The sequence below is a fragment of the Apteryx mantelli genome, chromosome 19, assembly GCF_036417845.1.
Source record: "Apteryx mantelli isolate bAptMan1 chromosome 19, bAptMan1.hap1, whole genome shotgun sequence".
NCBI lineage: Eukaryota > Metazoa > Chordata > Aves > Apterygiformes > Apterygidae > Apteryx > Apteryx mantelli.
The window spans coordinates 3673387-3698954 of NC_089996.1; the positions used below are offsets into that span (position 1 = coordinate 3673387).

At 35.4% G+C, this 25568-nt stretch overlaps 1 protein-coding gene across 3 annotated transcripts in view; it reads right to left on the minus strand.

The window, feature by feature from the left end:
- B3GNTL1 (UDP-GlcNAc:betaGal beta-1,3-N-acetylglucosaminyltransferase like 1) overlaps nt 1–25568 on the minus strand; it is a 138711-nt gene that overhangs the window by 84903 nt on the left and 28240 nt on the right. For all 3 annotated transcript variants that reach the window (XM_013960868.2, XM_067308545.1, XM_013960867.2), the window contains exon 6: nt 19140–19235. In XM_013960868.2, coding sequence (XP_013816322.2) covers nt 19140–19235 — 96 coding nt within the window. The remainder of the gene's footprint in view (nt 1–19139; nt 19236–25568) is intronic.

Consider the following 25568-nt stretch of genomic DNA (forward strand, 5'->3'; position numbering starts at 1 on the left):
TGCACACAGCCTCTTGTTCTCTCACCTAATTCTTCTGGAAATACACACTGTTATTTTAGAAACATCATTTTCATTTCCATTTTAGCGAGTTGCCATTATTTTAGTCCCTTAACTATGCTAACTCTACATAAAAGTTGCAGCCTTCTACCCAAACATCCCCTCTCAAAGGCTTTTAAGAGACAGAAGGAAACACAATATAAAAGCAACGAAGCATACGTCTATACACCTCCACTGTCAAAATAGAGAAACCATTGACCCAGAAATACCCTGAACTATGTGCGAGTCTCTAAAGACCACAAGCAATCAGCAGAATGTATCTTGGTTCTACACAAGCCATAAGCTTCTTCTTTTTTTCCCCCCTCTCTCTCTCTAAAAAAGCCTAATTGTAACCTCTCATGGCAGGTGATGATGATGTCTGGGATGAGAAGGCCAGAAGTAAAATCATGGTGCCCCAGAGTCTGTGGAAATAGGGACATTGATTTCAAAGAAACCAGAACTCTGCCCCAAGAGAAAAAAGTATTGGTTCAAATAAGGTTCAGAAATATCTTAGTGAAAAGCATTTTAAAACAGCTGTAAAGTACGGACTCCAACTGAGTGTGGCTGAATGTGTCTTTTTCTGTAAAACATAGTATTAGCAGGTGAAAAGGAATAGTACAGTGAAATTCCGTAGCCAAAGTCATGGGGCTGCTTGGGCATTTCTAGAAATAGTAATATTTTAGAAATACTTCTGTTTTCTACTCTAGGTTGAATTTGTTGGACTCCTTCATTAATTTACTTATTTATGCAGTATGCACTTTTTTTGCAGCACAACCTCAAGGCTTCTTTGAGGTGTTTTTCCTCCATCTACTTGGACAATAATGACACTAGACTTCTAGGTTTTTAAAGACACTATCACATTATATAAGCCAAAAAGTGATGCTTTGATTATTTTATAGCATATCATCAGGAAACAGGCATTTTTAGCTTCTGTCACACTACGGCCATCTTAAATTGTGGAGTTTCTTCTCTAAAATTCTGTCAAATAACAGAGAGAATTGTTATATCAGTGTAGCATTATCCATTTTCTCCAATTTTGATATACAAAACCCCAAAAGCAATGCTTTACATGCAGTCCTGTAATGGATTTAAAGCATTTAAGAAAGCATGTTATTTTTTAAATGTTTACCTTAAAGATGTTACGACTTGTTTAAAATCAAAAATAAATTAGCAAGCAATAACACAGCATTCCCTAAAATACAGTCATATTGCTAAAACTGCCATGTCAGCAAGGAAGAAGTCAAATAAAACCTAAAACTGCTGGCTTCTAGTTTAAGCAAGCCACATAATAAAATCTTTAATCTTTAAGCATCTTGTGTAAATATACTGCCTAATAAAAACATATGCTTTAAAAGAAAAAACATCAGTTCTTCCATGACAGCATGAGTTAAAGATCGATTCTGCAATGAGGAGAGAGAGAGAACACCAATTTGTGACTTAAAGGAAGAAAATCCTAAGAAGTAGGCAAAACACTAACTAACTGTCAATATTTATCTTTATAAACTTTTGCATACACAAAACCTCACAAATGTTGGCTCGGATGTCTATAAATAAATAAATAAATAATTCCTTTTTTCAAAGTCAGTAAGTTAATGACAATGTTGCATATACAAAATTCCAAAGCTGCCTTCATCCACAAACTGGAATAGTAATCATAAGCCAGTAAGTCTTTCATACAGGAGCCCCTTTGATCCAAATACACAAAAAACTCATGCCCAAATACACTCGCTGAATCTTCATGCTTCAATTCACAAAAGACAGAACAGCAGTTTTAATGTCAGACTTGATAAGCAAGAGCCGGAGGATAATCTAGAAACAGTTCCACAGTTTGTTATTTTGTTCCAATAACAACTGACATTTTTGACCAGTGAATTGCCATTTATTACGTAAAATTTTAAGGTATTAATATAGCTCTTGTGCTATTTCACCAAATTCTAGTAACCGACGGCAAATCACCCCCAAAATGTTGGAAGAGATTTGGCAATTTCAGTTTTCAAGGCAGATGAACCCATATTATTAATACTGTCTTCTCCTCTCAGTCTTTTGCAGAGAAGTTACCTTTCTTGAACTCCTTTTTCTCAGCTGAGGAAGATTCTTTCCTCCCATATCTCTCAAGACAACATTCAAAGCTTAATAAGCTTCCCAAGCTTTTCCTTTCTACTGATTCTCTGAAAAAAAACCCATACACAGCATTTCTTATCCCATTCCTGGCATCTAGTAGTCTTGCCATCCACTGGACATAGCAAACCATTCTATTAAATTGTGATACGCTCTGAGGGCTTCACAGCAAGCATCTAAGAAAGCCCTGTGTGTCTGTGGAGAGCACTTGTGCATTAGATTTGAAACAACACGCTGAGTTCAGCAAAAAGATTGCTAGACCTTGCAACTGCATAAAAAAGCTGTCGGGGCGAGAGAGGGAAAGCCATTCAAGTTTGATGAGAGAGGTAGAAGTGCTTAGGTATAAAGCATTCTGTTCTGATTGAAAATAATGAAAGGCTAAGGAGAAAGAGGCATTTTATTGTCTAACTATATTCCAAACTATGCCTTTATTGATGGAGCACAGAAGGCAGAGGAAAACTGGATGAACCGAGGGGATACGAAGAAATCAGCTGCTACAGCAGGAAAAACAACAGACAGAATAGATGGCAAATCTTGAGGAAAAAGGCAGCAGCAGCAGGGGCTTCCATATCAAGAAAATGAAAGGGCCCGAACAATAACAGGATTCCTCTGGGATATCAAAGGTCTAAAAATAACAGTGGCATTATATCTGCAAGAGCAATGCATGTTACATAAGCTGCTTATATTGTTAGGTGTGAAGGTCAGCTACTTACGTGCATTTAACGTCCAGTGACATTAACAAGGCCAACAAGATCGTAATTTAAAACTGACACTTCATTTTACTGACTTCTAATAAGACATCATCTGAAGGGCTCAATGAAGGACTGACAGCCAAAAGAATTATTTCTTGACATAAAGATAACTAGCTAAACAAATGCAATTAGGAGTGGAGAGAAAGGGTTAAAAAAAGTCAGTTTTGTGCTAGCCAAAAAAAAAAAAAAAAAACTTCCTTCAGTTCAGACTTAAAGGTTCTCACTTCTTCCATAACAGAATACAGATGATTCACAGCTGTTTGGCATCTGTTGCACTTCTACCTAGTGAACTTGTTCTCTTTTTGTCATTAGATTTCCCCAAACACATTAGCTGTACTATGAGCATCCAGTTCATTGGAGTACCAGCATCCTACGTGGTACCGAGTGTTCTTCACGCATTTCTGTCAGTGGAAGCCCAGAACTAGAAACCTAGAGGCATGGTAAAACAAAATCAGTATCTGCTTACCAGTGCCCAAGAAAATACATTTTCGTTTAGTACCACTAGTTAATTTATAAAAAGAAAAATCTAACATCATCGCCTTTCAATTCAAAGTAAGATTTTATTACCTACATCTTTAGTAACTAAAAAAATTATATGGAATTAGAAAGACTGCAAAGTGCCAGTACTTCTGATTTACGATCTGAGAAGCCTCATGTTTACTGCATGATTCGGAAAATGTATTTGTTACTTAGCTGCAATATTTTGCAAATGCATGATGAGCCAAGCTTTTGGTTATTTTATTTTGAACTGCAGAAGCTCTTGACCATACGAAACCAATTTTATGTATGCCACTAATTCAAAATAAAAAAAAGTTTATGTATTACTTTTGGCATCAAATTATTATATAATATTGCACGGATAAAATATCTCACTTGAAACAGCTGTGCAAAGTACTCAAGCTAACTTGCTTTTTTCCCCTCTCTGATAAACCTCCAATCTGCTTGGAAATTCCTATTTTTTCTACATCTCAGTTTGGTAGGCTTATTTGGCAATCCTTTATCCTTCACAAGCACACTCTCTTATTTTCTAGCAGCTGCGGACATATGAATTTCCATAAAAATCTACACATATCCATTTAAAGTGCTGGATTTGGAAGATTCAAACTTGTTAAAGCAGGAAAGGGAAGGAGGACAGTGCAGGTAGCAGTTCTTGAGATAAATTACAAAAATAAGGTATAGAAGTGTCATTTACTTATTTTCTCTTTTAAGAGGAAAAAAATTGTGTTCAAATTTTAAGATAATACAAGCACATCTATCTAGACTGTAGTTGAAATTAATATGCACTAGCCCGGTAATAATCCCCCAAACCATTATTAGGAGCTAACATTTTTGATAACTGCAGTATTTTAAAATGAATGAAAAACGAGGAATGTAAACTTCCGGTCAAAGGTAACACAAGGATAAAACAGTTCACGTTACACTTAAGTAAGCAGACTACAAGAAGATGGTACAAGCTCCGCACACACAGGATATACCTGGACATATACATATAACCCAGAGCTCTCATCATTTCTAAATTCCTGACAATCAGAAGCCCTGAAATAAAAGTATATATTTAACGTCATGTAGTAGAAATACACATTAGTCCAACATAGCTGGTTAAGGCAATTCCAGGGCATATTCATGGTTATGGTTAAAAGTCCAGTGCCCTTGCTTTTAGCAGCAGTGGAAGAATATCTCTAAGTAGTGTAATGATTTCTCCCCATCAAAATCTTCTACACTAAGATTAATGAGGTAGTTTGTGCTTTTTAGAGCTACAAGAAGACAAAATAATGTCTAAATATTTTTGGTTATGTTTTCAGACTTTTCTGTACAACTCTTTTTTAAAACTCAGATTCTGATAAAATCATATTGCTCTATCATTCAAAGACCTAAGTTCTTACCTGTAACACAGTCTTGTCAATATTCTGATTTTTTCAGATAATAATAGTTAGAGTTTATTTAAGGACCAGTGGCATAATTCCTTGATGAAAGCATCTCAAATCCAGACAGGCACAGAGAAAATAAGTTTTAAAAGACAAATATGGAAACTGTGCCTGAATAAGAGTCTATTCTTGCAGTAAATAAATAAGTTATTTTTCTTTCTCAGTCACTTGCACATAATAATGCACAGTCAGTGAAGCAGTCTGAACTTTCACATATGCAATGTACAAACATCTTTTTGCCTTGAAAAAAGGTTTGGCTGAAGTTATAAAAGGGTATGTAGAAGCCAAAAACTTTTTTTTTTATTATTATTGCTATAAGCAGACAGCAAAATATTACTAAGAAACGTTTGGTTTGCTGATGTTGGTGACAGGTAAAATTTTTACAATCATCCAAGGCCCTAGTAAAAAATTAAACAAACATCTCAAACGCTGAATGGAAATTCAAACAACCTTTAGAATATGTGAAACACTAGCAGAAATAATCTTCTTGTAGAAGATTATTTTCTCATAAATTGTATGTGTTTTTAGAACTCCTTGGTAAAGGGTAAAAACTGAGAAGATATTGCACTTCAGGCTATTCATCAAAAATTCTACGAACAACAATAAAAAGTCCCAGTGTCAAAGACTGAGCATCAGTCTGCCTCCTGTAAAACAAAATGACAATTTAGCTTGTAAATATATTTTTAACTTTGGAAAGGTTCTAACTTGACTAGTAAATTTGCATCCTTGAGCCAATTAAAAAATAAAAATAAAAAGAGGCCACAGAAAACCAAATTCTCTTCCTCTTCCTACAAACCTCAAACCTAATCACCTAAACCAATAACCAACTGTACCAGCATCTTAACAGTCCTATTGTTTAATTTCTAGAAAGTGTGACAATCACCACCATTATACACAAACATTTATTTTTGGAATCTTTATGTTAAGACTTCTGGGCTGGCACAAATAATGCTAAGTAACTGTAAAACATTTTGTCTTCATTCAGGACTTTCAATGCATGGAAATGCATAATCTGTATTACAAAATATAGGCATCAGTATTGTAACTTAGTTTACTAACTATAACATATTCTGAGATGCAGGAAAAAAATATGATATTTAATCTGCTAACCTGAGAATACAAATTGCAATAATGTAATTCAAAGAAAGCTGACCTCAGCTTAATGGGCACACTCAAAATTATGTGTTAAATGGAAGTTAAAAAATTACTAACAAGTACAAAAATTCAGTAGCCTGGATTAAGGAAGGAGAGGACAAAAAAAAAAAAGGAAAATCTTGGGCCCTATTTTTTAACTCTCCTTTGGTTTACTTTCTTGTCCTAGTAGAAAAACAAAAACCAGCCCCCTCTACTTCCCCCACATAGACTTCCTAATATCATTTGTCCTTCAAGTTAATATTGTTCATCAGTATAATATTCTAACAACTTAGAAATTAATCTAGACTAAGTAGATGGTATTGTAGTTTCATAACATGCTATATTAAAAAGTAAAAGCTATCATTTTCAACAAACATGGACTTTGTAGGCAATGGCTGATATTGCCTTCATTTTCCTATTCACCACAGCATTTATCCTTCTTTCAGATATTACATTATACGATTTGGCCTAACATTTAGCTATCTACGCATTATCCATAGGGAACAATAGACAGCTTTCAGTAAACTTACAGGTAAATATCTCCACATAACACGTTCTAATAACATAGTCTGGCGCAAACATCTTTGCATCTATAAAGTGGAGTTAGAGAAAACTGTCATTACTCAAACATATCCTTGTAAAGGTAGGACAGTTAAGAACACTATTCTCTTAGTATAGCTCGGTGAGGTTCTTGCTCACTGGTATGCGACCCAGCTGCAGCCACGTGGCTGTTCAGCCCTTCCATTCACATGGCAGTTGCATCGGCCCCTTTTACACAAAAATTTATATATAGTCACATTGTTTATGTTTTATTCCTAACCAATTAGCCCTGTTACAACAACAGTAGTTTGCCATTAAGACTCAAGCCACGCTATCTTTTTCACTAGAAGGAAAATTGAATTGTGTTCTGTGTCTAGAATATAGGTGCTTGCATCTGGCATCCTACTATAAAAGGAGACTTTGGACGTCACCTATCTTTAATACGGAACTTGAAACTAAAGTACAAGGGAAAACATGCTTGCTACTGAGGCATGTAATTTCTTCCTTCCTCTTTATTCTAAAATTATTCACATTACCTAGCTAACAAAAAAAAGCCCAAGCAACCTAGAGTTTATGCATCACACAGAATATGGCAGATCTTTATCACAGGCACTCTTTTCTTACTAAACACCATAATGCATGTCAGTGGGACACAAAATATATTATTTCTTTTGATTCTGAATAATGAAAAAAACCCTATTTAATACAAATACTGTTTCAGCTATTTAAGGAATGTTTTTATATTTTGCATTTGTCATTTTATCAATGCTCTCATTTGTGCTCAGTAACATCCTCTAATGTACAAACCTGCAAGGTGACAGATCCAGTGATTAGAAACTAACATTCTTGTTCTCACATTCCATGGCAAGTACTTTATTATAAAATCCAAGAAAAAAAAATAATTTAAAATATAGTAGGACACCGGAAAATTGTTTTGGTTTCCAGCTGTAGAAACCATCTTTACAAGTCTGAATATCCACTGGATCCGCAAGTGCCCTTTGCTTTCCATCCACTAAACTATATTTTTGTTCATTCCCACGGTCTCCATCACTACCTCTACTTGTTAAACTTGAAAATCAAACTGATTTATTTGCACAAGAAATTTTGTTAACTTTTCCCACTGATACATCCTTATTTATATAGCTCTACCAAAAGAGGTAGAAGTGGGAAGTCATTAGACATATCATCATCACTCCTTCAATAACCCCAGTCTGTCTGAAAAAAAAAAATGAGATAGTTAAAATTCTTTTAATTACTGGGAAATGCTCATTTATACTAGCATACCAAGGAACACTGCAAACAGAGGAGATGCATCAGATTTCTTTTAAAAATTCTCATGGTTTCAGGTAAACTGCTCTGAATGCAGAATGATATCAAATTATAATTTTTAATTTGCAGGAAATAGCTATCATTTAAGTTATTGCATAAAAATACATTAAAAAAATTTGGGGGGGGGATTGTGCTTTAAATATGGTTTAAGTTAAAATCTGAAATGACACACTGGCAATTAATACAGTAAATGAAAAGGTCAGCTCTTCCACACTTTCTAAAAGAACAAGGCAAACAAAGTACAAAGAAACAAAAACTTACATTTTATGCATTTTATAACTCCCAATTTTGTATCAATAGACACAGACCTTATAAAATGGAATACTGAACCTTCCAGCGCCATTATTTTTCAGCCAAGAAACAGAACCAAGGCTTCACAAAAGTGACTTTGTATAATTTAACTGGGCTATAGCCCACAAAAACTGCTATCGCTGACGCCCAGCGTGCTGGCAGGAAATAGTTGTTGCTTTGAGCCTTGATCTACCCACGTGAAACGGAGCTTGCTGGCTGACCACAGACCAGCCTCTGTTCTCTTTGTAATTGTCAACATCTGCTCTGCAGATCTATGAATAATTTTATGACACAAAAAAATCTCTCTCCTACTGACTCCAAAGCTTTTTTTTTAAAAAAACATATGCGTAATCTGACACTGACATTAAGAGAGAGCCTGTTTTGTTCACAGGTTAAGATTTACATTCTTCTGAAAGATGCCATTAAAATGGAATTCGGGTTGGAAAAGCTGTGTTGTTGGCTGCTAGAGTTTAAAATCAGGTGGCTGAAAAAATGTTGGCAGCTGAGAACATACATCATTTTCAAATACTGTAAGTACAAAGGAGGAACAGTCCACTGCGGTGGGCTCCAGAGTAGGTGAGATGTAGCTGTGGTTCCTCCGATTGCCTAATCGATTCATGGCAGCTACAACAAAGTTCACCTCAAACATCTTACTCCTGAAGGGTGAGGATGCAGAAATACCAGCATTCAACATTACTTGACTTTCAGTTAAAGAAAAAGTACATTTGAAGACAGCCTACCAGGACTGCCACTTGAAAACCCAACCTTTCCTTCTGTTTCCAAGCAAGTCATCACGTGCTCATGGTGTCTATGGCATAAGAGAGTGCCATTAGGAAAGACGTGGATAAAGCTATGGGGACTCAGCCACACTACAATTTTAGATTCTCACTGTGCCAAAATAAAAAGGACAAGAAGTGTAGAAAAATGGAGATGCACAGATGTACTGCCATTTGGCTGTCTAGAATATTCACTGGTAGTGCTGCTCTTCATGATTAGTAGAAGCAAAAGAGCAGAAACAAATGATTAAAGAACAAATCACAAGGGGAGCGAGTACTCATCGGTATAATTCTCTGACACAGGTTTCCAGGAATGGAACATGATGTGACATGGCTCAGGAAACTCACAGAAGAGCAATGGAAGGCTTAAAGTAAATATGGCCCTTTTAGTGTTTTCCTGAAGCGTGCACTGTATTCAGGTCCACTGCAATGACCTTTTTATCAACTTTTCTTGTTTTTATTATAAAAAGCTAAAAATTTCCCTCTGTGATTTCCCAGATGTAAATGCTGCTACAGAAAGACTGTTTCTTGCTAGCCTGGGCTCAATATTACTTTTCTGGCCTGGCAACATTCTAAATAAAGTGTGTCAAAGTGTATGAGTATGTTTTGGTTCAGCAGAGATCTGTCTTCTGCATGGAGAAACTTGTAGTCTGGTTTCTCTCTAAAATGCTAAGTCCGGTTTAAATGTAACTGCCAACCCGATAATCAATTTACTTTGTTTTCCAGAGACTCTGACATACCTAAGGAAATGCAATAGATAGAGAAATTCATGGATACAGTACTCTTCTCTCCTGAATATGGAGATGATTATTAAATCTGCAACTTCACTCATGGGTAGTTACATTTAAGAGTTCTTTCTTAGAAGCTACTAAGCAATTTGTTCCTTGCAAAATGAATGGGCAATTAAACATGTGGTGAACTTGTGGCTCTTTTGTGAACCATCAGGGAAAGACACAATCCTTTGAGGGAAAAGATGAAACTGAGAATGGACGAGGAAAGTGAAAGCTGTTGAATGTTGTCACAGCCATAACAACCAATTCCAAAACTCTGCAGTGGAAAACAGTGAAAAGAGTCAGAAAACAAATAGTATGAAACTTGGCCAAACAGTGTCAAAATCCCCCAAAATTACACAGAGTCAAACAGATGAATCTCTGACAAATGAAAGAGTCTGGCATGTAAATTCAGAGTAAATTTCAATTAGGGTGTAAAAAAGTTAGTTTTTAAATTAACTAGGATATTTCCCACTGCTCATCTAGTAAATGAAGGTGTGAAAACAATGGGTATCACTATTATGTAATATAAAGCACAAACTTGGACCCCATTTTACTAACTATTATTAACACACAGAACAAAGAGATGGCTTTTGCACTAAAGAATTTATAATTTTGCTCCAAACGTGGAAAGGAATAAAGAACAAGGACATGAGATATAGCAAAAATCAGAACAGAAGGGCACCATGCAAACCCACAGAAGACTGCACTAAATGGCTGTGGAAGGAGGTTTTGTGTAACAGTCTATATTCAGATGAAAAAAAAAAGTGCATTTTAATAGTCGCCATGCTCTGTTTAGAATTTGAATTCCCACCAGTCATATTATTTTGTCTTGGTATCTTCTTACAAATTAAGAAGTAGCTTAGATATGGAGAGTAAAAAGGAGACCAAAAAAACCCACCACCAAAAAAGTTACTCCACTACAGTATCAATCCAACAGGCCACAGAAGGCATAAAGATTTCCACATAACGCCTATGTCACAGAAACCTTGTTACTCATATTTTAGTATAATCACAGCAGTGCAACTCTCCAGTGAAGATGTGGCTATATCTGTAAAAAAGATACTATTTCACTCAGGTCACAGGTATGTAAGATGTAGCTTATAAGATAACTTTTATAAGATGTAGCTGTTGATACAAATCACTTGTATAAAAGTGAGCCTACATAAGGGCTTTTATTAGTATAATTATTCTAATATCAAATCCCCAATTGGATAGATATACCAATACAATTTTTGCAAGCTTACAAATAAAACAGGCTAGATTATAGACAGCACGCTTACTCCATCTTCAGCAGCAGAATAAAACCTCCAAAGTGACCCAAATTAAAAAAACGTTAAGTAAAATTTTAACAATTACTTGAACAGCAAGGTCGTGTCTTAATTTGACTTTAGCAATTTATAAAATAATCATAATCTCAACCTTAATATGTTCATTACTATATATATTTCAATATGACATTATTACAGGTATGCAAAGAATTTTGCAAATTAAATAGAGTACCCCTGGCATGCTGAGAAATTATAACCCTGGAAATAATAATTCTTTGTATTGTAAAAACTCTCTGATCACTTATCCTTTATTTTGATGGGTATACTTAATATCTTCTCTGGTAAGGTTCAAGAGCATAAAGACATGTGAATTTAGGCAAAATGCTTTAGATTTATCTAATAAAAATATCTGGTAATATTTTGCTTTTTCAAGTTTGGTAACTCTGAAAATAATTATAATTTGTAGCAACTACTAAGATGTGGTACTTTGTTTACCAACATCAGAATTTGCAATTTCAATAAGGTATTATGTTTTTAAATAAAGGGTATAAGCCTGCCAGGCTTACATTTCTCCTCTGCTCCCTTTTTCTGTTCTGTGGAAGTAGTCATTGCAAGTGATGCAAAAGGTTAAATCCGCCCACATCATAGAAACCAACTCATCCAGAGAGGTGGCAAAGGACCAACAGTTACACTAGCAGCCAGATGCAAGACCATTTCCTTCCTTGTTATACACCCCATGCATCACAACCGCTCAGATTTCCGTTCGGGCCAGGGCTTGACTATCCTTCTGCTAACCACAAAGCACATGCCTACTCCACCTCCTTCGCATGTGATCATTGTAGTTCTCAAAATGTGAGCTGCATACACAAGCTCTGCTTCTAGAGGAACTAGATATATGCTAGTCATCCTTAAGATCATGTAATTGGAATAAATAAATACATAAATATCTATCCCATATGAAAAAGGGCACACTGTTCACAACTACAAATGATCAATGCTAACCCTCTGGAAATCTAGCTATTAGTTTTTAATATTTGCATAACTTCAGCTCAAGAACTTCTAATCACTGTCCCTTTGGCCAAGGCTGTACAAACAGAGAATATAAATCCCACATCCCAGTTTGGGTCCATACTTGCCCCACTGGCACTAACAAAATAATCTAGGAATTGAGAAAAATCATTAAATCTGGATCCTTATGCTCAAGAGTTGTTAGATCGGATCAGAATCTGCTTTCTTTACAACACAGAAAGAAAACCCCTGCTAACATAACAGTAAAACATATACCCTTAATATTTAAAAAAGGAAAAGGTGTATGTAAATATTTTAAAATTTAGCTTCCTTAACTAGTCAAGAAATCAAAAAAGCAAGAACTACTGTAGAGACAAATGTTAAACCTGGCAGAGTGAGGCCAGTATAAAGAATAGTAAGAAACAAAATACCGATTGCAACAGAGCAAACTGGCCTTTTCACCTACTGTCCAATATGGGAAATGATGCTTTCACACTCACACACAAAGCCACTCCAACTATTCCAGAAATTACTGAGCTCTTCTGAAAATCTGGTCCAGTACTTTTATCATTAAAAGCTGAAACCAAACAAGCAAGTTATTTTTTGGTAATAAGTAAGGGGCACTTAACTCATATGCTCATATACAAGTTTTAAAAGGTGAAAAACTGTTCAGTGCCTGGCTGCGACAGAGAATAACATTATTTTTCCTATATATAAGGCTATAATAGAGAGCTGCATTGAAGTGAAAATATGTTTAAAAATCAATAATTTTTATTACACTAAAAGCCACAGTAAAAATATTTCTATTTTCGTGGAATCAGCATTTTGATTTTCAAACTCACAAAGGAAGAAAATTACAGGAAGTTATGGGTGTATCTGCCCTGTGCTCTCACATATGGAGAACTGACTGAAAACTAAACATCATTAAATTAGTTGGAAACTTTTGTATTTAGAGTAACTTTTTTTGTTTCAGGGAGGGGGGAGGAGGGGGAGCTACAGCCAATTTAGTATTCCACCTTTCATTTTAAGACCAAAACTATTTTTTGTTCCTCATTTGTTAGACCAAAGTAAAGTTCCCCTAAGGTACAAAAGGCAATGAGATAAGAGCCCAAAGTGACATTTAAAGGCTGTTTATTTTTAAGGTAACATAGGGTAACTATGAAAGATCAAACAAGCCTAAATGGAGCATTTAGGAAAAAGATTTTAATATGCAGAAACTGGGAGATATTACTTGGTTCTATCCACATCTTTAAGTCCAAAACTAAGTTAATAACTAAGTCCTGATGCTATTTAACCTGTTGCATTGTTTTTCAAGGTAATTCTCAGAAATACTGAGGAGACATAGATGCCAATAATAGTTTGGAAAAAAGGATTTTCAGAAATGCATAACTTGAATCCTTGACTATTTGCCTTTACATTTAGCATTACTTGTCCATCTCTTACACCAAATGTCTTAAGAAAAATGGGTTTTTTAGATGCACACACCTTGCATTTCATAGGGGTATGATTAAATACTTAAAATATAAGGCAAGATCAGCTGGAACAAATCATAGCTCTATATATTTGAGTAGAAATAAACCAATTTGCACCTGCTTAATTTCAGTTTCCAACATATTCATATCATATTTTTCTGCCATATAAGTATCCATCATGCTGTAAGATTGAATTCATAAGGAATTCATAAGGAATTCTTGGAATGAAACCAAACTTACTCAATTCCAAGTTGCTTTTATACTATATTACAATGTTTCTATTGCATTTAAATGCTAACGCATATTATGAACCACATTCAAGCCTTGTTTAAGCATACAAATCATCAAACAAAATATGAAAAAAAAAATCCAAGCTTTTTAATACTCTTTCCTTTATGAACCTCTAAGTTCATGCAAAATTGCTAAAAGACAAAGCAAACCCTGTATGCATTTTGAGCTACTGGAAACCTGTTTCTTAAAGTGCAAGAATATTTGACCCTGAGATGCCTTTACAGAAAGCCTCATTAGGAAGTTCTAATTATGCTTTGACTTCACAGATGTGGGTAAGCCACTTTCTATTAAGCTTTCTAGAACTCTGAACTCCTTTGACGTGCATTTTCAAAAGTAAATATAAACACCAACTACCTCGTGCAATTTTGTTTCATTATGCTCTGGAAGGAAAAAAAAAACCACACACAAAAAATGAAGATGCCTTTTTTTTTTTTCCCCTTTTATGGTTATTCCCATACAGCTTAATAGAATCCATTCCTTTTAACCAGTTTGTAACTTTGCTTGTATCTCCTTAGTAGAAAAACAACAGGACTTCACTATTAACTACAAAGTTTTTAGATATTGTGGTGAAGGAAGAAGAAACAGTGACAAAAAAAGCCCCAGAAAGCATTGAGATAGCTTCTGATCAAAAGACAACAAACAAGTGAGCTATTATTGGTGGCAAAGATCAAAGAAGTTGGGGGGGTGGGTGAGAATCAATCAGCCTTTTCATGTTACACTCATTCTCAAGAAGGTCTTACTCTCCATCCAGCTTCAGCCTTTAACTAATGTAACAGAACAGCATGCATTGCAAGTACTTACATATCCACTTTCATATTGCCACCTCAATTATTTCACTTCTGGTTATAAAAATACTGACAATCAGCCTCTGGTATTTATACAGTCAATATTCTCGACTGCAGCTAGTGAAAAGAGATGCTCTAGGCCAGAGATGCTCGGTTTGCGGTTTGTCTGGAAAATTCATCCTGCCTGCAGCCTACTCCTACCAGCTTTCCTCGAGCTCTCTGGGACCACGCTGCAGACTGAGTGCATTGGTCTGGTCGTGTCAGCTTGCATTCAGCTATGGTATTTCCCAAGGACAGTACAGCTCCTTCCCTACCACAATGGGCTTACTGCACATACATCACACAGCACATACACGCACACCAGAGAAGATGGCAAGCACAGTAACCTGTGCACCTTGCTCCCACTGGCTCCCTCTCCCAGGAGCAGACAGGGAATAGCAAGCTGTACGACTTTTTCAGCCAACCTCAACCGACCCTGGCTGCCCTCTCTCCTCGGAAGTAGCAGGGAACTGCCTATTTAGATGCACTAAGACAATGCAATAGTGAGTGTATTGAATATATGGAAAAGGTCCGGTCACATCATCAGGAAAAGCTCATGATATGTGGTCCTTCTTGCCTTTAAAACAAGCTACGTGATCCACGCAACCAAAAGGCTGGATCAGTTTCCAAACTGAACATCTGTAGTAAACGCTGATTTGTCACATGAACTTTTATCTCATATTTAATTAAAAGTCTTGTACAATTTATGGGTGAAGATAGACAGACTTTGTAAGTAGAGAAGCACAGCTTTTAAACCTATGCAAGCATAGAAAAGTGAATGGTATGGATTTCTAATATGTTAAACATTGCTCTTCTATCTGATGATCCAGAGTGAATATTAATAAGAACTACAAATCACCTGTGCAAACTTCAAGATCTATCCAACACAAGAAGCCCTGAGATAATCTGCAAAGTGCACTATGTATCAGGAAGCAATATAAACACATTACAGTGTGCAACAGATTTAAGAAATCATAGTATTTTGGTCAGTTTTTTCTAAACTAGGACAGTCCAACCTCATCAACCACAGAGCCCAATCCTACTCGCAAGGCTGTCCTCGCATATCACTCTAAACTCACAGCCCACTTTCCAAGTGAACAGCCGTATGAAAGCAGAGAAGTTTGTCTTTGGCAGGGGGAAAAAACAGCAGGTCAGATGGAATTATGCTGCAGGCTGAATATAATATTGCACAAGCTGTCTGTGAGTCTAAACTAACCTAAATAGTGATTCAACAGACATGGATGTGAGCTCAACTATGTTACCTATAGCCAGTGACAAAACTACTTAGATATATGTTTGTGTAATTAATCCAACCTTAAAGCCCTTCAGATGTTTTTACTTCTACACTACAGTAAGATTTCCAGTGTACAAAAAGTGCTGCATGATCAAACTTCAATCAGATTTCAAGCACAATTCAGACTCAGATATCCTATAGTAAGATTAGTTTTAATCTAATTTTTTTCACTTATTCCAACATCAAAACAGTCAATTCTTTTAATTGTTAATTTGTTCACTCATTTTCTTCCTGTACCTGTCATTGTGCTCTGCTCTTACCGAACAGTTAAAATGATTTTTTTTTTTTTGGCTATCGGATAAAAAGATAGCAAACCCTTATATATACACACATGTATTTTAAGGCTAACATTAGTATACCTGTAAAAGCATGTTATAATCACTCTGAACTTATACAGCAGATAACCTTAAAGAAGCAAACATGAATCATTGAAAAGGTAGTTTTTACATTATCATGCTCTCATTGTACTCTCTCACTCCCCACAGACTCTCTGAAGTATATATTCTGCAATTTCACACATACCAAAAAGTATCTTTGGAATGTTACAGTATAATTGTTTACAGAAACATTTAACGGATGAGTAAGCATCAGGAGGCCATCGCTAAGGGAAAGCAAAAGTTAAAATGCTAGAAGCATTTTGAATGATCCTCTCAGCATGAGGACAGAGGACGGACACTCAATCCAGAAATCTGGTGTTGACTCAAGCGATATAAAACGAGCAGCCCACACTGAAGCATATGAAGCCATCCAACCACTTAACAAAACATCTGCAACCACCTATCTCTTTCCAACTGGATTTTGGTCACTGCCTAATAAAGCAAACAAATACTTTAAGAAATTATTTGATTTAAAACATAAATATTATCACAGGAGATTACATGTTCTCGACAACTGATGATTTTTTTTTAATTGGTGCCTTAGTTTTCCAAATTATGGCACAAATAATTTGCATGTGGATGATACAGAAATGCAACAGAAGTAAATGGAAAAAAAGCTAGGCACTGACTACAGAGACAGCTGAAAAAAAGCTGATCATTCTTTCACTACAGGAAACTGCTGGAGACAATATGCTGTAAATTAAAGCCAATTTTCCTGAATTCCCTGAAGGATTGCTCCTCCCAGAGATTCTGCAAATCCATTAGCAAAGGCTCATCACTGGAACTGTAGTTTTCTTGGGGCTTATTTACTGAAAAGAATTAACAAACGCGCACCTAGAACAAAATACAGCGTGTACTGAGGGAGAAATCAAGCCTAACCTTACATTACAGACTCCTATCCTGATTATTACATAACAGCTGGGCTGGTTTCTCCTCCCACCTCCTTCTCCTACCTGTACTTTGTTAAGTCAAGAAAAAGCAAAATAATTTACCTCCCTACCTGAATTTATGATGAGAAATATGGATATTGAGGCAGGAGAGGGGACACATCCTAACATGTACTGCATCAAAAATCAAGCAGGTTTTTCTTTTAGCAGCAGAATTAGAAAAGCCAAGCTTTCTAAAGCCTTGTGTGTCACAGCTGATCATAGGTTCCAGCTGAAGCTTTTCTTATGACTGGGCACCTAAGATCTCTGTCCAAGTGGATTCTACCATGCCTAACAACATATGAGTTGCAGCTGGTATAGCAGAGTCTCTCTTTTCTACCTAGCTTCACACTTCCACAAAAGTTTCAGGAACTTGTGTCTTTGAGGAACTTCTGTGCCTGTGTTAAATTTGGTGGAGAATAGCTAATTAGGAACACATATATAGCATGATTGTATAAATCTCATCCTGTTAAGAAAACAATCTAAAAGTAGCACAAGTTCCACCATGAAGCCTTTTAGTTCCTATCACAATATATTTCCCAGCATTTCTCATATAGTTGTAAAACGCATGAAACTAAATCATGTGTTAAAATAATGGACTGCACATGCTGCTTGATTAAGGCTTTTCAGAGATATTTACAGGCACACAGAAATGCATGGGAATTCCCAGGTCATGGTACCTACATCCTACTATCAGAAGCACTATACCATATAGTCTCTTCCGGAAAACTTTACAGCTCCATCTTAAAATTAGTTATCTTTTTGCATCCATCCCCCAACTGACCAGACCTTAAATAATCTCTAAGTTAGAGTATTTCTTTTAATTTCCACCTTAATTCATTAAAGGCTCCATCCAGTGGCCACCTGAAGATAAATGAAGCACTTCAGAAAGTGTAGGGCAAGGTTTTTCCTCAAGGTTTTTCCTTCTCTTTTCTTCAGCAACATAGTGAAGTGGTATTACTGTGTATCCAGATGTTGTTGTCAGACAAATTCACTATTTTCAACTTATAAAACTTTGCTAATGCCAAACTGAAAGGCAAATCCAAGTATTCCATGGGTAACTTTTTCTATAACCACTTTCACTTGGTAAATTATAGGAAACCATAGTACCACTGCTGATTTTAAGAGAAGATCTGTACTTTTTGTGTTACAATTACCATACCAGAGCCTCTAAGTATGTCTTTGGGGGTTAGGGTAATGAGGAACACAATGCAGTTTATAATGAAGTCTAAAAACCAAGACTATGTTAATCTTTTCAATAACTTAAATCCAAGAAAATCAAAAGCAAATGTCTTCCTACCATAGCACCACAAAAACTAACCCCAAGTACTTGCATCTTAATGCATGTTGGGTTGTTTTCTGTTAACCCAGCATTAGATTTCTTATAATACTTAGTTAGCACACACATTCTTCCACAAGCTGGACTGATTTCTTCCACAGTTTAACTTGTTTTTGCCAAAGTCTCTTTTAGTTCAGCATTGGCTGCCTGCCTAACGAAACAACCTTTCTTTATGCCAAAACTGTCATCTTCAGTTGCACAAGATGTATCTTACTTAAAAACATGAATAATGGGCCCTATGTTTAATCCTTGAAGAACTATTTTTAAATGATTTCTAGCAAGACTTAAACAGATACAGAAGCAGTCAGTACCTAACCTCATGGAAAGAAAATTCCCTCTCAAGAAAGACTATATTTTTCTTATGTATTTAAATACATCTTTTAAAAGAAAATCCTAATCTAATTATTAGAACATGAAAGCGTATGCTTTTAACCACAGACAGCGGAGAGAAATATAAGGCTCACTATGAAGCTAAATTCAAAAGCTTCAACCTCTCTCAGTGTGAGGTCATCATTACATATGATCATGTGCCTCACAGACTTCTCTCTTACTCAAAAGACTAGCTTCACAAAATAAATATCTGATAACTTTGGTAAATAATCAACCATTGTTAATGAAAAGTGCAACTTTCTGCCACAATTTCAGTGACAGCTGAAACAAGAATACCTGTGTAAGAAGTTGTTCTTCAGTGAGATTATTGATCCAACGGGTATACCGTTCAGTAGACTCCAATGGCTCTCTTCTGATTTGGCAACCAATAATCTAAAGCAAAAAACAACAAATCACATACTGTAAACTGCTGTATAATCACACAGCAGCAAAACAGGAACATCATAAAACAAGCATCCAAAGCATTGGAAGCCCAAGAACTAAAGATTATCTACACATTCTTTACTAGGCCCCTTCTATGTTCATAATATGATATGTCACAGTTACTCTGTTCAAACATAAGAGAGTCACAGACGTTCAAAGGTCCCTAGAAAACTTAACAGAGACAAGAATCTTTTTCATAGCATCAGTCTCGAGAAGTCTGAACCATACTGGTTGAAATTTTACAAAAATGTCATCCAGAGGCAGACATCTGGAATGCAAAATTTCAACCAAAATAGTACGAGTTTGGCAAAAGAAAATCAGAACTTAGATAACACTAGATAATCTTACCAATAGTGCTATTGGCTGTCTATCATCATGCTACTTATGATTCATATAAAACAACAACAAAGTATTCTAATTCATCTTCTTAAATATATATATATACGCTCCATTTTGATAACCGTTATACTATATATAACACTATATTCCCATTACAGCAACATTTTCTTCTCTATTGCTGTTCTGTAGTTCTATAGTTAAATACTGATTTTAATATTCTGAACATCTATAATCATAATAAACAGCTTCCAAAACACGCACAGAATAGTAGAGGCATTTCTTATCATTTGTAAATGCATAGATACATATTCATGCCATTTCATGTGAACATCAAGCTGTTCACTCTTCAAATCTGTGGTCTGACAAAGGAGAAACCAAGAGAATTTGAAAGTTGTATGGAACCCTAAGAAGAGTGTAACTATACAGATCTCTACTGCTTGCTACCCTGGATGGTCTGCGGTTCACCCCAAACCTTCAGGGTACTACAAGAATTATATATGCAAAGTAGCCTGATAAGGTTTATACCAACTACTGCACTACTGACATTCTGTAGCTACCATCCATTCTCGTCCAGATTTTGACAGGTAGTTGCTGTTGAGGATGTGTTCATCCATTGCGAATTAACACCAAAGTGTAGGTATTAGCATTTCTAAACACTAATTTGGGATAATAAAGTTCTGTTTAAGCACAGTGTAGAAATCTCAGGTTTTTTTCCAGCCTAAGCATCCATAAGGAATGTCAGTGTATACATTGAGCACTACCAAGTTTAAATCTTTCAAGTACCTCAATTTACAGAGCTTTAAGCCCTTCATAGATGTAAGTTGTCAGGCTAGAGTTCTGCGCATCTAGTTATGAATACTTTTGATTTGGGAACAAAAACACCACCAAGAGACATATCTAGCCAATCAACAGAGTCTTATTGGAAAAAGAAAAAAAAAAAACCCAAAGAAGAAAACTTGCAGAAGGACTTCTGACAATGAAGCATCACTTAATACAATTTAGAGTATGGATTAAATACATTCAGAATAATCCTCAAGAAATCATGATTGGCTTATCCCACGAAAATAAAACATAATTTCTCTGAACTGTGATTTTTTAATTATTATTATTATCATTATTATTTTTTTTTTTTTTACTTAGTGACAACTATGAATTACTATGGACAACTTCAAACATTGTCTTAGATTTCTCCTGAATCACAATTAAAGAAAGAATATTGAGACATTTTCATAATATGAATCCAAAATTCTTTTAAACCCAGTATCAGTTAGAAGTGTTCAAGGATGTATTTTTAGAACAGACAATCCACAGATATAAAAACGTCACAGTATTTGATCTGAGGTACATATCTTGTTTTCTATAAGGAGGATTTTTACTTAAGAGAACTATTTACAGAACTCTTACTACTACTCATTAACCAAGACAAGTTCTCTTGCATATCCTGGAATTTTAAAAGTTAGCCTTAGACACTTTGCAAGAACTCTGTGTGAAAGTCAAGAAAATGGAAAAATTACGAAGTACCTTTTTTTTTTTTTTTTTTTTTTGGAAAGGCATTCTATAACAATACGATATGGAAGCTTAGTTTCTCTATCCAAACAGTCTCAGCCTAAGCCTGACAAATTCAAAACCCTGAACAGCTTTCACAAAGTAATAGATATGTAGGAGAATCTCAGATTTGGTTCCTGAAAACCGGGCTTCCAATTAGAGCCAAACAAGTAAATGCAGTCACCTCTTTCTAAGTAACCTGAAGCTTAAATGAGAAGCAGAGGACGGAGTTTCATATTTTTATTATATTCATTTTTGCCCAGTCCAACCTTTTTCATAAATGCTATAGTTTTAGCAATCTAAAAAATTGTTGAATCCAGGTGCTCAGTAAAGGACAGTAACTCCCAAAGCTCCAAAGAACAATTGGCTCAAATCTCAACTCCTTGTTCTTGCAAGGAAAGTGAAATGGGTTTGATCAATTATCTGTACACGCATTCAAGGAGAGGTGAAGGCAGACAGAATAACTGTTATTAAATTGGACCCCGACAGCTCTTTTCTGTGTCATACATTACTTTTCATATTTCTAGAGTTCAACTTAGATCCTCAGACAAAATTTCCCCTTCTTTCTATACAGCCATGTAGAAAATTCCATAGCTCACTCCACTCTATTTGTCTGAGTGTTGGCTTGTAATGGCGATTCTGTACTTGCTGAATATAGGTCTTAAAATACTTTGAGCCCTTTGGAATGAAAAGCATCACAGTAAGGAAAAAATCTGTTATACTCATCAAATAAACATGTACTTTAGGAATTACTGTTAATGCAACAGCCTAAGTCTACAACAGAAAAACTAATGGGCTACACTGAATTTCAGTATAATTTGGCAGAGAATCGCCAGAAAGTGTAACTTTCTGAACTCCTTCACCTACGGACATGCATAATGGCAAGAGAGCGCAAGAGAGTATCAATCTAGAGCCTTACATACAAACAAACTAGTTAAATAAAACACTAGATTTCACTTAACTAAATTTCTCTAGTTAGTAATTCTGTTTCCTATAGCAAAGATCAACCTAATGTTTAGAACAACTGTAAAAACAGTACAATACATCACTCTCTCTGCTGTATTTTTTTACATTTATATGTTTTTTTCTAGATTAATAGGCTTTGCCTCTGACCTTTAAGAATCAGATGTTATGGTAACTCAACATTTCAACAACCAAATTACTTTTTTTTTTTTTTTTTTTTTTTTACCTACCCCAAAGCAAACTTAGATGAATCATTAGAGAAACCCTTCTGTGTTGTGACACAAAGTCTATACAGCTTTAGCAGCACTCTAAACGCCTAAAGGTTCATGGAATTGAGTCTAAATATGGTTTTACCAGAATTGATGGCAAAGCATTAGAACAACAAGCTATGTCCAGAGCAATGGATTTCACTTCCATGACTAAACAGGACAAGGTTGATAATTCTTTGTCCTTGAATTTTCAAAACAAGAATCTGAAAACCTCCAGCATGTGACCATTAATAAAGCTAGAAGCATGTTATAATAATTTAATCTAATATAAACGAACACTAAAAAGGAAGAACTGTAAAAGTGAAGCTGAGAATTAATGTGAGAAAGAAAAGCTGGTTGATGGAAAAACTGGAAGACAATTCAAAATGTAACTAAGAAAAACAAAAACATTCTCCAACTACAAGACTCTACACGCCTACAAACCTTTCTCATTTCTCTGCTCTTTCAATACATGATAGCTATTCTTACTCTTTTTTAGTGTGAACTCCAGAAGGCATCATTATTGATAAATGCTTCAATGAAGTTAATATAAATACGAGGTTAAGATTTCACCCTAATTTCTTCTTCCTGACACATTAAATAGGATTATTACCTAGATAATAAAACATCATAATACATATTTAGCAAGCCTATATTTTTTCCATATATGGAATCAGAGGAAGACAGAGCACAGGAGAGGGAGACAGATGAATATACTTTAGAAATTCAGTAAGATGTCCTCCAAAATAGTGGCTTTAAGCTTGCTTTTTCTTAAAATTACCTAAAGGTGCTCTCTATACATACAACAAATATTTTTTCTTTCCAGCAGGTTTTTTAATTATTTCTAAAACCCATCCTTCCTCAAGCATATTGAATTGTTGTGTCTATTCCCCCACCTCACCCAAAAAAAACCCCAAGCCCCAAGCAAGTATAATTCTTTTCCTTAAAAACAAAGAAACTGTAGTCTGTGTTCTTAGTGGACTTCCAAAGATGTAGCAAACCCTTGGGAAGGTCACGTAAAAACAAGCATCTCTCTCCTGCAGAAGACAGTATTGTAAAACATCATTTAATCACATTCTTCAATCATAATGATATCACAACAAAATACACTTAACAATATAAATGCATGCTACTGAGAACAGCTGCTTTCTGATCTTGCAACACAGCAGGACAATAATTACAAATGCGTAACAATGTTAGCATTTTGTAAGAAGTGAGATGTTCACACTTCCCTCTACCCTAACATAACAGCGAAATGTTTTGCACAGCACACAGACTTCCTGCTTTCTTCTCATTTTCAAAGTCAATATCACTCAAGACTGCTTTTAGCAACATCTTAAGATATATGTTTCATAGGCATGGATCTTAAAATTGTTACTACGCAATCACATTTATATCTGGATCCTCAGCTAAAAAAATCCCAAACCCTTCTGCTCTTTGGCTATACCATTCATCTCTCGATGGGACTCTAACCCATGACTGGGATTCTTGACGTATGTGGTGCAAGATAAACACCACCAACACAGCCTAACTCTACCTGAGCCTTTGATACAACTCCTATAAAGCATTGCTCAATTAACCAGCTTCTTTCATCCAGTCAAAATCAGAATTACAGTACAGTTTCCTTTATTTCTTCAGTGTAAGGTGGGGCATCAAAAGCAACTACACACTGGTTCCCATTTCCTCCGTGTCTCACAGAGCTCTTCATATATTCACTTCAATGAGTATTTCCTTATTTGTGCTTCTTTCGTAAGTTTTAAAATACCTTTGACGAAATTCCTTCTGGCCTTTTTACATCCATTCAGACTTCCAGAAAGTAAAAGAAACTCTCCATATTACAAACATACTTTTCAATTTTTTTAATACCTGTTTCCATGCAAAAATTGAGTTCATCCAAATTTCAACTTTTTGATCTGATTAGGCAAGTTTGTTTTTATTATTACAAATGCTAGCTATATACTAGCATGTACCTAGATTAAACTACATAACAAATACATACAACAAATGCAATACATTCCAGATTCCAAGTGGAAACCTGCTGTAGTGCAGTATTAACATTACTTGTTTACAAAGCAGCAATTGAACTATAAACTTTTTTTTCTGCCTGGTAGCAAAGAACTAGGGCTGTTCATGGGACAAAGGAACTCAATCAAGGGGAAAAAAAAAACAACACGAGAATCCTTTCTGCTACTGCACCAAATGAGGTAATTAGTTTTCTAGACAGACAACCACTTTGTAAATTGTATACTAAATGCAACTTATAACTTATTTACTTAATTATAATGACCACTGAAGAAACAGAAAATAATATATAATTGATGGTAGCAGGAGACAGTGACAGGTAAGAAGTATTAAGAATATAAAATAGTAATCCAGTTCTATCTTAACTATCAACAAATGCATACTCTGAAAAGCCATACCAGAAAAGTTCTGACATGCAAACAGCTTCAAATGAGCTGAGTTTCAGGGAGTGGCTAAATATAAGCATCTAGCACCCATGGTCCTGCCCGGCCTCCAGCTACAACTGTAGAAGGACCAGTCCTCTAGTCATATCTGCCAGTCTTGTCTAGATGGCTCAGTTACCTTAAGGTATCAAAATGGCATTATATGTCTATGTTTAGGCATATGAATCTCTCTCTTCTCTCATAACTCTGAAGCTTCATATGATTTATTTGGTTTTCATTTATATAATAATTTAAATATTATTTGGTTGTAAAAAATTCTATAAGTTTTTGGTTTGTTCTTGTGTATGTATATTTGTCTAAAAGATCAGCAAAGCTTTACATATTGGTGCAGTACTTCCAAAGGGCAGACCCAAAGCCAAACACTGACTGTTATCATTATGGATCAGTGATGTCCCAAGTATGTTTTACTGGAATCACGAAGCAGAAATTTACCCCAAAAGAAAAAATAATTGATAGAAAGTGGCCAGGATTTCTTTTGAAATACACTTAGGAAGTAGAGTTTGTACCATAGTTTTTAGTTGCCCATGTTTACTTCCAGTGTATTAACAAACAAACAAAAAACAAAAAAAAAAGTGTGGATTTGTTTGAGTGATTTCATATAAAAAACAAGTAGTCAAGGAGTTGCAATCAGAATGTGCACAGTAAAGCTTCAGACCACAATCATATTTTAAAAGAATGTTGTCATGCATAAGAAATAATGAAATAGGAACACAACATTGTTG